This window comes from Simochromis diagramma, unplaced genomic scaffold, assembly GCF_900408965.1.
Source record: "Simochromis diagramma unplaced genomic scaffold, fSimDia1.1 OVJJ01000205.1, whole genome shotgun sequence".
NCBI classification, from domain to species: Eukaryota; Metazoa; Chordata; class Actinopteri; order Cichliformes; family Cichlidae; genus Simochromis; species Simochromis diagramma.
Window position 1 is genome coordinate 3,641,880 of NW_024386782.1, and position 14,366 is coordinate 3,656,245.

General features: G+C 36.8%; 2 protein-coding genes across 2 annotated transcripts; one reads left to right on the forward strand and one right to left on the reverse strand.

The window, feature by feature from the left end:
- Positions 1 to 4,633: 4,633 nt before the first annotated feature.
- On the forward strand, positions 4,634 to 6,898 carry ccl25a (chemokine (C-C motif) ligand 25a). Its single transcript, XM_040016827.1, has 5 exons — positions 4,634 to 4,761; positions 5,350 to 5,435; positions 5,640 to 5,757; positions 6,093 to 6,198; positions 6,286 to 6,898. The coding sequence occupies exons 2-5, from the start codon at positions 5,372 to 5,374 to the stop codon at positions 6,313 to 6,315; spliced, it is 318 nt and encodes a 105-aa protein (XP_039872761.1). The 5' UTR covers positions 4,634 to 4,761; positions 5,350 to 5,371; the 3' UTR covers positions 6,316 to 6,898.
- A 1,503-nt stretch (positions 6,899 to 8,401) lies between these two features.
- LOC120724563 (serine/threonine-protein kinase NIM1-like) lies at positions 8,402 to 13,993 on the reverse strand. The gene is made up of 2 exons (XM_040016817.1): positions 12,511 to 13,993; positions 8,402 to 12,329 (listed from the first exon to the last, which is right to left on the reverse strand). The coding sequence occupies exons 1-2, from the start codon at positions 12,937 to 12,939 to the stop codon at positions 11,574 to 11,576; spliced, it is 1,185 nt and encodes a 394-aa protein (XP_039872751.1). The 5' UTR covers positions 12,940 to 13,993; the 3' UTR covers positions 8,402 to 11,573.
- Positions 13,994 to 14,366: the final 373 nt, after the last annotated feature.

A 14,366-nucleotide genomic window follows, 5' to 3' on the forward strand; every position in this document is an offset into this window, starting at 1 on the left:
AGAGGCCTGTAAGATTATAGTAAACTTACGCCTGTTTGTTGTATTCATGTCCTGGTTTCTATGTTGATTTAATGTTGACATGAAAAGCAAAAAGGCCGAATCATAGTGACGTTTGCGGCACAAATCAATGCCCCTGAGATTAAAGAACCTTTTGATCATGTTGACACGGTTATTTTTCCTTCCAGAAAGTAGTCAGTTAAAATTTAAACCTCAAATGAATTTTGAAGGCCTCCTCACAGGCATGCTTCCAAAAGAAAGGAAGAGCGGAAGGAAGGAAAGAAAGGACGGATTTGCAACTCCTTGACCTTTGCTTCAAAATAAAGCAATAATAATAAAACTGAAAAAGAAATAGTAGAAGCTAACTTGTTTTGGATAGCTTTCCCATGTGTTTGCTTTCATTTTTCCTTTTTTTGGTACACTGCAGTTTACAAATGGATCGTTGCAAGAGAAGTAAATGTTAAATCAGTATCATTATTCAGTCTGCAGCGAGTAAAAAGCCCTGTCCTCATCTATACTGCTGCTTCTTTTTTTTTTTGTACTGTGTGCCAAAGTAAAGTTTCTCACACAATGATAAATGTATTCTTGGAGATGTTAAATGACAGCGATAATGAAGGGATAAAACAACATATCACATTATCTGACGGGAATGCTGAAGACAACACTGTGCATCTTTGCACAGACAGAGTCCAAGTAGCTTTGGCAGCAGACCATCATCTTCTGACAAATACTCAATACCATTAATCCATCAGGATTTTTCAAATATGCAGTCACATACAGGAACAGAGCTCTGCACAGCCAACAACCTTTTTTTTCTTAGAAAGTTACTCATTGGTTTGCCAATGAATGTTCAGTTGAATTGTACTGTGATCAAACCCGCACATCTAACATGAAATATTCACTGCAAGACCAGAATTGCCCCTCCAAAAAAAAAAAAAAAAATAGAGACAATTTAATCAGAGCAATCTGAACGTATGTAAACGTCTTTAGAGCCTGGGTGGCATCAAATGCAGATTCTTTCTTTACGACACATGCAGGTTGCATGTGGGAGCAGTAAATAACTGAAGTGAGCACAAGTATCCTGCAGGCACAAAAGAAAAAGAAAGGGACAGGTCAGTGGCACACTTCACACCGAAGAGTGCTATCAGATGTCCACTTAGCCGCTTGAGGCTCATTAGTACCTGTCACAGGGCGTTCAAAAAGAATCCTTCTAAATGTGCCGCAGGAGCCTCTTGTCAGGAATTAACATGGGTGGATATGCATAGATGGATTCTGACAAGTATCTTTAATGCAAAGTTTATCATCTGTCAGAACTTAATATGACTGTAGGGAAGATGCATGTACATCCTGATGTACTCTTACAGCTCAAGTTTCCCACATTAAAGTCAGGTTTTCTGAGAATACTGAAGAATGTAAACAAGCGTTTAATGTTGCGCTAACATGTATCCCTACACCGCACATATCGGACTAATATTGGTTCTGAAGTCAATATATCTGAGCCTAAAAGGCAATTATTATTGTCACGTAAGGTTGGGCAACATTAATGTTATATAAACCTGCACTTATGACTTGAAAATACAAAGACTTGTTGTCTCTTTTTTATGTCCCCTTTTTGGTAAGTTTCAAGGGTCAAAATGGAGTTCTCATATTTCCGGAAGGCCTCGTGAACTATGCTGATATAAAGTCTTTATGGTCCGATAAAACTTTGCGTAACACCTGCAGGGAATTTCCACACATTTAAGAGTAAATGAACAACAACAAACCTTTCGTCTTTATTCTGTGATAGACATCAAAATGTTTCTTTTTCTATAGAAAAACACCATACATTTACTGTGTGCTCTTAAAATATAGGTGGGGGTGTGAAGATTTATGTTATCAGATGAAAAGATTACAGTGTTTGAGAGTGATTCAGTCAAATGAGGCTTTAAGATGAATTTATCAAGAGATCTAAAGGAAAATCTTATGTTTGTATGTAGTAAATATGCTGTTAGCGTGTCAGAAAGATCTTATCAAGTTACACAATTTCCAAAGAAAGAAAAGACTCAAGAAATGGGAATTGTTTTCTGTTCTGGAATTTTAATATTCAACTAAATCCTTATTTTTCTGTTTAAAGGGTAATTTATTTTGACATAAACAGAAATGTCTTATTAGTTGGATATTTGACTGTTATGGCTGTGGCAGCCACTGCTCTGATTTTGCAGTTTGATACAATCAGCAATTATGCAAGCGCACTTATGCTCCAGTGCAGAAGCCCTTTGCACCATAATGGCTGTGTGGTAATAGTCTGCTCCTGCTCAGTGGAGAGTAGGATACTTTGTTTATTTAACCTCATTACTTAATTATACCTATTTAATTTTCTCTTGCATGTGGTGGCCAACTTGTAGATTTTGTTGTTTTCTTTTGGATTTTTAAAAATATCTACAAATAGTTTTCTCAATAAAATAAATATAAAATATGACATATGTGGTATACTATTAGCAGTGCTGTGCGTATATTAAAAAATGTCAGTTTTGCTTCTATGATTGTGTTTTTATACTAATGTGTGTGAATTTAGATGAACTGCCTGTGCTGTCTGTATGTTGTATAATATATAATAACCATATTTTTTAGGGTTATAATTGATAATCATTTTAATATCTACCAAATTTGAGAGTGATGGTAAAAAGAAAGTACGCCTTCATTCAGTTCTAAAGTTTTATGTATCAGTTCATGATTTAAAAAAAAACCTTAGATGAACTACAACACAACATGTTACACTGTGCCATTATTTATTTAACAGAAACAAAATCAAAATAAATCAGAAGCAGTGTGTAGAAAAACTAAGTAAAACCCACGATTAATTATTTGGGCAGCAATAGATTAAAGTAACTGTTTTCTGTAAGATTCATCGATCTCTTATGGTTGTAGGGGAATTTTGGCCCACGCTTCCTTACAGTGTTGCTTCAGTTCATTGAGGTTTGCAGGGATTCGTTTATGCACAGCTCTCTCTCTCCTACCACCACTACATTTCAAACAGGTTGAGGTCTGGGCTTTGACTGGGCCATTGCAACACTTTGATTTATTTCTTTTGTAGCCATTCTGTTGTAGATTTGCAGTTGTGCTTAGGATCATCCTGTCACATGACCAACCTTTGACCGTGCCAGATGACCTCACATTGATTATAGAGTACTTTGATATAAAGATGAGTTCATGGTCAACTCAGTCACTGCAAGATGTTGGAGATCCTGTGACAAGCTCCAACCTCTACCACCGTGCTTGACAGTTGGAATGAGATGTTTGCGCTGTGTCTGGTTTTCTCCAAATGTGATGCTGTGCATTATAGCCACACATTTCCACTTTGTGTTATCTGTCTAATTATTCCAGATGTTTAATGGTTTGCTTAGGTGTAACTTTGCCAACCTAAGTTGTTCTTTTAAGAGAGAATAGACTTACACACTATACACAGCAACCCTTCCAGACAAGCCCTACTAGTTCAGTCTTTTTCTAATTTTACTATCATGAATTTTTAGTTAGCAGGTTGGGTCCATGTCTTCATGTTGTCAAGACCAAATTTCAACCTTACCACCCGTATATCTCAGCAACAGTCAAGATTCACAGTTTAGATGTTACCCATGTAACTGTCAACAGCCACAGATTCGTATTGGAGCCCAAGCCCAGGGATCATTGTTGTAGATATTCACCTAAAGTTTACCAAAAAAGTTCCCATGTTCAAGTCTGTTATTCTGTTAATGTCATTAAATGCTGTTAAGTACAAGGATTTCCCCAGCAGAACTTTTTGGACAAGAATTGAGAACAAGTTACGCAAGTAAGAATGCACTTAACACCTTCATTCAGCAGCCATTCAACAGTATTTCTCAATATGTAACTGTCAGTGTCACAGTTACATATTGAGAAACCTTTAGAGTACAGTATGCCACACTCCAATTACAAGAGCCTCAAGCAACATAGGAGTAAATGTTATGGTTAAAGATGTATATTTCAGATAAATAAAGCATAATGTAGACACTAAACATTTGTTTAACCTCCGCCTTCACACGCCGGCAGTCTGTTTGAATGCAACTGAGGCAGGTGTGGCACTGACAACCACGTGAAAGATATGAAACGAAACAAATAGGATTTTTTTTTAAAGAGAATAAGCACAAACGTTTGCATTTATTGTGCATTCATTTAAGCGTGCTCTAACTTGGATTTTTTTTGCTGACTGACTGAAAAATTATATGATCTAATGCCTGAACTTTTTTAAAGGCACCAAAGTAGGGCATGTCAACAACATGAGAAATAAACTGGGATCCACCTAGTTACTGGAAACTAACTGCTGTCTTTGTTTGATCAGTATTAGGGGACATGTCACTCTTTGTTTCACCTTTTATCGTTATATTGGCCCAATCTTGTCTTTCATACGCAAAACCAGTCTTTTTAATCAGCGTGCATTGCACCTGACCAGCTTGATCCCTCACGGACACGTGCCTTTGCACGAAAATGCAAAAAGTCAAGTTTCTATCAGTGCAAGTTCATTCAAGTGTTTTTACATTTTTTTTTTTTTTTTTTGAAAAAAAATCAGCAAAACATAAAATTGCAATGCCAATCAAGAAACCTGAGGCTGACGCCTTAAAGGCATTCATCAAACAAGAGTTAAAAAAAAAGTCTTGGTACAAAGGTTATGGAAATATGATACTGCCCCTGAGTGTCTTTATAAGAGTGCTGTGCCTGCACAAGTTGATAAACACAACGTTAGAGCTTCAGTCTACACCTGGAGAACAGGAGGTGAGTTATCATATTCGTTTTTACAAACAGACATTGCGCTTGGTTTTCACATGGATGCTTTACTAATTATAGGTTTATTTATTATCATTTAATTTTATTAGTATAGTAATATTAGTATTGCATTTGATTAGTTTCGGTAAGTTTTGCAGTATTTGTAAGAATACTTAAATGAAAGTAATGATCTTATAACACATTTTGCTATAAAATCATTTAAATAGATAATAGAATAGATTCAAATAGAAACTGATTTGATGTTTATTTGTTTTGAATCTTGTTTCCTTAACACATTTGGGCATTGGATGCATATTAATTCACATTTTGTGGTCTAATGGCCAAAGCTAAGTAGTCCTATTTTTGCAAATAGGGTAACATTTCTTTACCAGCTGAGCTTAAAAGATTAATGATACGTTTCGGTAACAAGTCCAGTTAATGTACAATATTTGTTCAAGGTTCAAGGTTTGAGATGTAAATCATGAACGCATGGGAGGGGTTGAGGCACCATAACCACAGAGTGATAAGGCCTATAATGTTGATTGCAGGGAAAAACTTATATTTCTTATATGTATAAACCTGTATTTTTTTTTTCAGCGCTGCCACAACAGACCTCGCCATGCGGTTCAACACTCTGTTCTTCCTGCTGATCCTTTCCTGTGTCTGTCTGGCATTGGCACAAGGTACAGCAATTTTAAAGAAAGAAATCTGAAAACAGTGTCATATATGCAGCATGCAATAAAGAGGCATGAAGAGATAAAGGAGGTTGTTTTATTGCTGAAGTGTGTGCGTGGGTAGATGTTGCTTCACTGCGTACTTGTCTTAAACAATATATCTTTGTTGTGCAAATTTGATCATGTTGTTAAATGGTGATTTTATGTTTTCAGTGTCCTATGATAACTGCTGTCTAAAGTATGTGAGATCAATGAGCCCCGCTGCTCAAAAACATGCAGTGAAGTACAGACATCAGAAGACAGATGGAGGCTGCAACATCCCAGCTGTAATGTAAGTGGATGTACAACAAATAGTGACGTTATTATTGTTAAATAAACAGTCACAAAAATGCTTTTCTGGTTGCGTCTGTACTGTAACACCCATGACATGATGTCTTTAAGGGGCTCCTCTGACAAATACCCCCTTCATTGTTATATAATAATAATGATAATTACAGTGAAACTAGCAAAAATCTAAGTGGAAAGTGAACGTACATACAAAACTTCCATTTTAGCACTTTAACACAGCAACCTCTCTGAACTCGCAGTGATTTTTTCTTTCTTTAACCCATGTCTGTTTTATTTGCATGCTAAAAATAATCCTCACCTGTGCCAATTATCTTTCAGCTTCACCATGAGGAAGGGCCGTATCCTCTGCACAGACCCAAAAGAAACGTGGGTAAATGAACTGATGAAAAAAATTGACGAGAGACCATGGAAGCTCAGTGATATGGTAATCCCTAAAACCATTTTGCGGCCTGAGGATTTGCTTGTGCATTTTAAAAACTGATGTTCACACTGTTGTCTCTGTTCTTAACAGCGACATCGACGACATTCAAGGAGAGGCTGAGGGCAGCTGCCAGCTAACATTGGCCCCCGTTCATCTTTCTGCCATCTGCTATCTTATAAACGAGCAATGTGTGGTTTTATGGTGGTTTTTATGGTGTCTTACGGGAGGCAGTTGTGGAAGCCTGCCAAGAAATCTTGTAGCATTACTTTTGCTTTCACTCTGTGCAAATATAAGGGTCAAGCGCTTAAAGTTTCGGCACTTTGCTCTTTTTGGGTTGGACTCTTCGAGCTAAATGGCCACAGAAGAATTAATATCAATGCATGGCTGGAAATATTTCAATGAATTCACTGAAAATATTTGCTACTGTTTCTTGCCTTTTAAGACATGTGATATTCAACAAGCTGCTTAATAATCTAAATTGTCATTGAGTGTAAATGTTGTACTATTTAGAATAGCTGGCTCCTATGTAATGTGTCCAGATGTCTTTCAAACACAAGTCTTTAATTACTTTTTGAAATCAGCAAAAATAAAATAGTCATAATTTTGTCCATGTTTTAAATGTTAATCTTTTCATATATTTTCATGTATTTTGTTTGCACGTTTTACTACAGTATATATACGCAAATAAACATAACTTTTTGTATCATGGTCACAGAGGCTTTGATGTTTTCTTGCTGTCACACAGTTAATCACAGTATATGCAGAATGGGATGAATTTAAGTCTGAATAAATAAACAAGCTGGACTTAAAAACCTTTGGTAAATGCATATTATCATATTATTTTCATACTGCGTACCATCCGTGCCAGTATTTATGTCTACATGTGCGGTCTCTTCAAGAGATTTCATGAGGCTGTTTTAATGCTCCTCCCTTACTTAATTCAAATAAAACATTTCTAATCCTGGGTGTGCAGTCCTAAACATCAGTTTTAGTAAACAGCCCCAATCATAAAAGACCTTGACGTTTAACTACTACTTCAATAATACAAAGAAGACTGCAATACAGAGATTACTATTAAAGTTTGTGTTAGAGTGATGGATGCACATGGTTTGCCCTTGCATGCTCTGATAGTCTTTGTCCACCTCCAACAAATAAAATTGCTGCATTCTCTATTTTTCCTTTTAGTGGAGCTTCAAATTGCACAAAATGCACAAATTCTTCAGTTTAATAATAACAAAATAAGCGACTGTAATATCAAGATTTAAATCCTCTGACACAAGGAGGGAGACAAAAAGGAAATTCTTGAGAAAGAAATCAGGCACAGGCAAATCTTCAATGAAGTATCTGTGAATGATGATTAACAGCAGTATGATCTGATTTGACAGTGCTGGGCACATTCATTGATCTGTGCTACTGCTGAGACTTGCAAGTGATAAAATCTCGCTGTGAGTAATGTAGGTGCTTTCACACAATGCTGCTCTGCAGAGACCTTTTTTTTCTTGCATGCAACAAGATGAAGCAAGTTGGTAAAGTATGGCTCATGTACTAATTTTCTTGTGTTTGTTGATTAAAGAATTAATATGAACACTGCTGACAGCTAATGTACACGTGAGAAAGAAGTGAGAATGATTGGTATTGCTAAAAAAAAAACAAAAAAACTTTTTAGCACAGGGCAATCGAGATTTTAAAAATCGTATCTTCCTTGCATGCAGTCGAAGTATTTGTTTGAAAAGGTTGCCAACTTAGCTGAAAGGCAAAAGTGATGGATAGTCTGACAAATACAAAATAATTACTGAGACATCAGTGGCATAAAGAATATTGATGGACATCCAAAATTGCATCGAGTATGATTAGTAGTTGTACCACCATCGGAGGTCAAAGAATTGGGTTGCAGCTTAAAAAGGTTTTCGTTGCTGAGGCTTTGTTCCTTCGTGTTTATACAACAGTAATGCTGATGAATGTGCATGCTGAGGCAGAAAGAGCTGGCTGGTTGGCAGCCTGAGCAGAAATTTTAGCATCTTTGTTTAAGAGGGGGGGAACATGAAATCAAAACATGTGGAAAATCACCCTACACTGAAACAAAAGTGGTGCATTACAGGAAAAGTGGTGTTTGAACACATATTAGAGAAGCAGAGGAATTTATGTTTTAAAAAAACTTGAGTAGAGACTTTTTTTCCCCTGTTCATCTTCGCTTTTTAACTGCTGCTGGTAAGCGGCACTCATCTATTTGTGAAGTCATTAAAATACAACGGGAACATAAATGTGTGAATCCCATTCATCATTTGGTTCATTTTGTTTCCAAAAATTGCAAAGTGAAACAGATTTGGTGCCAGAGACATGAGTGATACCTATAAATCATGGTTATTATGAAAATGTAAAAAAAAAGGGAAACAAATCAAGTACCTAGATGAAAGAAGTTGCAAAAGATTACACTTAGAAAAGTTATTTGAAATTGACATTATATTTATTACTGTGATAATTTAAGACTTTAATAAAACTCCCAAGCTTGTCACCACAGCTACTTACTTTCACTCTGACCAGTGAATGCAGTGAATGAAAAATATTTGTCTAATATGTGACACAAATATGTAACAGAACTGTAATGACTGGACAAACGTGCAGTTTCAACCACCAAACACTCTTTGGTAGATTTCCCATCAAAGAATGGCCTGAAGGAAGGAAATCACAACACAACTTTGTACCTTTTATTTATGAGAGGTGTGAGCGTGCTATTTCTGAGAGATGTCGGTTCACATTAAAAAAAGAAAGACTGAGGCAAAATGCAGAGTTTTTAAGAATACATGGACTTTTACATATTTATTTACTGAACTTGAAAGTAAACTTGCTGTGCTTATTTTGTGGAGAAAAAGGAGAACTTGAGGTGTTTATCAAAGAAAGCTTGGTGGACTCTGCAGCACTATAATGGCCCAAGAAAAAAAGAATTTAAAACAACCAGAGTGCTTCATAGGCAACCAAAATAAATACATAAATAAATAAACAAAACAGATCGAGGATATTGTGGGAAATCTGGAGCTTCAGTTCATAAACAAAGGAGATGATTTGACTTTTTCTCCTTGGCTCTGGATGAGAGCTGCAATGTTCACGACACAGCACATCTTTGTATGTTGGATAATGACCGACTTTTAGATCATGCATGAGCTGGCATCAATGCACTCAGTGAAAGGGACTACAAGAAGGAGTGATTTGTAAGTTTTGATAGGCTCGGCCTGAAATGGGACAAACTTGTTTTACATGTGTTACAACCACTGGCTGTCCAAATGTGACAGGGAAAACTTTTGAAGCAGATCCAAGATAAAGTGACTAAAATAAACTTTTGATCTACCTTTATATACGAACAAACAATTTCAGTGATAAAGTTCAACAAATCCAAATACAAAGCCTCTCTCTGTAATGATCACCTCTCTGGGTGATCCAAGGCGACTTTAATCTATTTGTTCAAGCCCAAAATAGACCAGATGTCTCTTAGTGAAGAAGAAAAAATGAAAAACCTAAAGTATGTGCAGTAACAGTCTACAGAAAGTTTTTGAAATTTTGCAAAAGAAAACATGGCCATTTGTTCACAGTTGGTTTTGGTAATGTTGATTAAATAGTGAAATGTTGGTATTTTACTATGCTATTTCACAATTTCATTACTAAATTGTAAGATCTACCCTTACCAGTAGTGGTTTATAAAAAAATAAAATTAATATTGATCTGAACTGACTTCAGTTTATTGGTGCTTCATATGGGCCCTTGGGAAAATTTCCCACCGCTGGTCTAAGTCAATAATTTTCAGTCATGCTGCACCAATGCGCTGCCCAGGAACTGCAATCCATCAATTTCTCAGCTTTCTCAGCCCAGAATGGTGACTGACCTACCGTAAGTCTGCTTATGAGCCGGTGTATTTCATGCTAGCATAACATGCGCATAACTGTGCAAGTATATGGTTTAGCATCAAACCTAATCAGACGCTTAAATCACCCTCACACAGCTAAACATGAACATTTTTAAAAAGCTAATGGCTAAAGCTAGAGCTGGCCAGAGTACAGATCTAGCAACCTAGGTATGAGCAAAGCATCAAAGCACTAACTGGAAAGTGGACAAAAGACAAAACAGAGAAGAGGGTGGACGTCCTGTCATACTGGTAAAGGATGTCAGTAACTGACATTTATTTTACAAAAATCTTTTGCAACTGCTTATAAGACAATTATAAGCAGGTAAAGGTGACACAGCACACAAACTCCTCTTCAGTTGCACTAACTTCCAGTAGCAGAGCCCTTAAGTTGTTGTTTTTTAATTGAGAGAAGATCCTCTAACTTAATACAGTTTTAGGAAAAGTATAATGTTATTAAAATAATATTTTGCATTAAAAATGGTCAGTTATGGCTTTTAGAAAGAAAATGGAAATCTGCAAAGATCAGTGTCGGGAGATCAGACTTAAAAAAAAAAACTAAAATTGGACAGAAAAATTGCAATTGAGAGAACTCTAATTTCAGATATAAATCTCTGTGTCTACTTTAAAAGTAAACATTGTTGGGCAAGCTACACATTACTGTGTCAGCAAGGTAATTTTGCTTTTTGCTTTGTAATTTTATTTGAAATGAATAAACATGGAATTCATTTTTTTTTCAAAGTACAAAGAGTTAATAAAACAAAGAATCTAAGCTTCGGGAAAAGATGAATGAAAACCCTACAAACACATTAAAATCATATTTAAAATTCAGATATATGGAGTATTATGATCTTGTGAAACAAAACACAGAAACATGCACGTATTGTTAAAACCAATCAAGACTTTGCTCCTTTAAAAATGAACATGTATTTATGGGTTTTGATACTTCCACATTCCTGTTACCTTACCGATGGATGAACCTGGGTCATCGTCAGCCCTCATAATATTTCTGTCAGGCTCATTTGGCTTAAATGCTCACTTTGTTAAAGCTACAAAAGAGTGCCAAGTATGGTCACAGAGTGTGTCGGTGTGTACACTGGCATTTACAATAACGTCCTATCCAAAAACAACTCAAAAATGAAACCATTTCACCCCTTAAGCAGCTCCATATGACAACAGATAGACAGACAGACAGATAGATAGATAGATAGATAGATAGATAGATAGATAGATAGATAGATAGATAGATAGATAGAATGAGCAGTAATAAAAAAAGATAAAAGAAGATAAATAACATGAAAAAGTATGTAAAATAAAAAAATAAAGACATTTATGGTGCCACATTCACTGGTCTGCAGGTCTTTATTGTTGAGCTAGGCTCCTAGTAATTGTACCCCTCTTCTCATCTCATGGTTGTTCTTCAGGAAACTAAGCCAAGTTTTCCAAAGCTGGTGCTGTACTCTTTAATTTCTTTAAGAAACAAAAACTACATGATGACACAGACCACAGAGTAGCGCTTGTTTAGCAAGCCATCTGAACCTGCTCTCCATCTGAGTCTGTTCTGAGACTCTCTGGTGCATGTCTGAATGTAACCCACAGCTTCCACAGACGACCTCTTCTGAATTCGATGTAGCAAAATCTGATATGCACCAGTAATGGGGCTCTGCAAGTTTAGGTTGTTGTTGAGAAGATGAACTTTGGTGATGCCAAGATCCTCCAGCATTGCTTTTAAATTTAGATCATCTGACGTCAGGATGTAGTTGGGTTCAGCCAGATGAAAGGGGGTAGATCTACAAGGTGCATAGGCCTGAGGGTATTCAATGCCTCTCATCCAGTCACTCTCCATGATCTGTGTCATAGTTAGGCGATCCAGTGGAAGTTGCCTCAAGAGGCCCTTGATAATATCCTGGCATGACTGGGGTACATAAGAGGGGATTGTATAAGAGCCCTGCAGGATGCAGCACTTAAGCCTGCCTGTGTTACTGGCTTTAAATGGCATTGTGGCAGTCACCATAAAGTAAAGCAAAATACCCATTGCCCAGATATCTACGTACTGACCAATGTAGCCTTTCTCTTTAAACAGCTCAGGGGCTGCATAAGGCGGAGAACCACAGGATGTGTAGAGGACATCGCTGAGGCAGCAGGATGTACTAAAACCAAAATCACCCACTTTAATGCAGTATGTGCTGGTGTAAAAGATATTCTCAGCCTTCAGGTCCCTGTGGACGATATTATTACCATGCTGGAAAAAGAGAAAGAAAGACTGTTCAAGTTATTTTACAATTTAATAACTGACAGTAGTACTTTTTTTAAGATATGAGAACTTTAATACAAACACATGAAAGTTTTTAAGTGTCACTTGTTTTATTTTCCAGCAAAACGAAACCTTAGCAATGATCAGCTGAACATTTCTCTAAACTTACCATATATCTGACTGCAGACAGGACCTGTGAAAAGACAAGCTTGCTCTCCAGGTCTGACAAGCGCCCCCTGGTGCTGATGCGGGAGAACAGCTCTCCTCCGCTGGCATACTCCATCACCAGGTAGAGCCTCTTGAATGTTTCCACCACCTCATACAGGCGTACTATGTTGGGGTGGGCCAGCTTCTCCATGCAAGAGATTTCAGAGGCAAAAAGACCCTGAGAGCATTTGTCCAAACGCGCCTTATCCAGGACTTTTACAGCTACTCTTTCTGTAAGATGAGAGAAAAAGGCAAAAAAAACCAACAAAAAAAACCAGTGAGGAAACCAGGAAACAACGTTTTCCAGTTTCTTTTCTACCTTTTTCCTGTATTCAATCTTCTTTATCTCTGCATAATCTGCTATAAAAACGAGTTTCAGCATCATTGTCATATTACACCAAGTACACTGACTGCTAAGCACAAAACAATATGGATTAGTGGCTGGCTGAGATTAGCTGTCTTCTGACATCTGCAGTGACCCAGACTGACTGAAGTGATGTCTATGCATTCAACTGATAGCTTACATCTAACAGGTGAATGAGGTCATTTGGCACAAAAGCCCCCGTGTACTTTGCAGCATATATAAATAACAGAGATACTTAAGAAAAACGTCCCTTATAAAATGCCTGAAAAGCTTGATTTTACATCTTTATCACATTCTTGTAGTACATCTTTTCTTTGGGAAATGCAGTTAATTAGGATCAATCGGGCACATATTTATGTATTGAGTGCTGATAGCCAAATACAACTCAGTTTATTGCCCGTGTTTGCTTCATGTATGAGATAAATGGCAGACGTAGCTTTTTCTGAGCAATTCAACATTACACCTGCACTTTAATTGTATATTTTATCTTCAGTGAATGTGGATCACACACTGTTTTCTGCTTTAAATAACTTAATATTATTTATGATAACAACAGGAAGTAAAGCAATATGTAAACTGGATTATTTCTGATGTAAATATGTGATATAATAACAATGATTTTAAATTTACAACCTATGGTCATTTCCTACCTGATGACCCAAGATGTGATAATGGAGGTAACAAAAGACAAAGCATCAAAAATCTCACCTTTGGTCAGGTCATGAATTCCCAATCTAACCTGGGAGAAGTTGCCAGACCCAATCTCCCCTCTGAGCTCGTAAAGCCCTACTCGACGTCCAAATATCAGGTCATTCATCACCTTTTCTGAATGGGTCAGATCATACAAGGCCTTTCCAAATGCCGTGTGCTGCATCGCTGCCTCATCCCCTGTCTCATTCTCTTTTGTCCCCGCCTTTTTGCCCAAATTTGGAGACATCACGGGAAAAACCTCTTCCTGGCGAGGAATTGTCTTCAAGTGAGCCCCTGAGAAGAAGAAGGGAATCCAGCTGTTATCATACTGTGAGATGCAACAAGAGTTACTTTGAATGATTATTTCTGTATTGGATTTGATCTAACTGACATGTACACATAAAATGCAATCCTGCAGTTAAAAATGTTCAAATAAAAAAAAAAAAAAAAACCGTCTTTGTACTCACATGTTTTCCCTTTTATGTTCTTTTTACTCCTTTCTACGTTTATGGCATTATTTTTGTTGTTTAAATACATGATTCTTTTCGCCTGGCACCAGAGAGTCCTCCAAGTTTCTTTGTTTTCTGTCTTGTTGAATATTTTAGAAAATTAAAAGTTGATAAATTAACAAGAAAATAAATTTCCACAAAACAGCAACCGGAGGAAAAAGATTGTCTGAACAAATACGAGCAGTATGATAGGAAATGAAAATCATCTGCAGGCATCAGGAAAAATGCTCAGAGAAGAAGTTTCTTAGATGATGA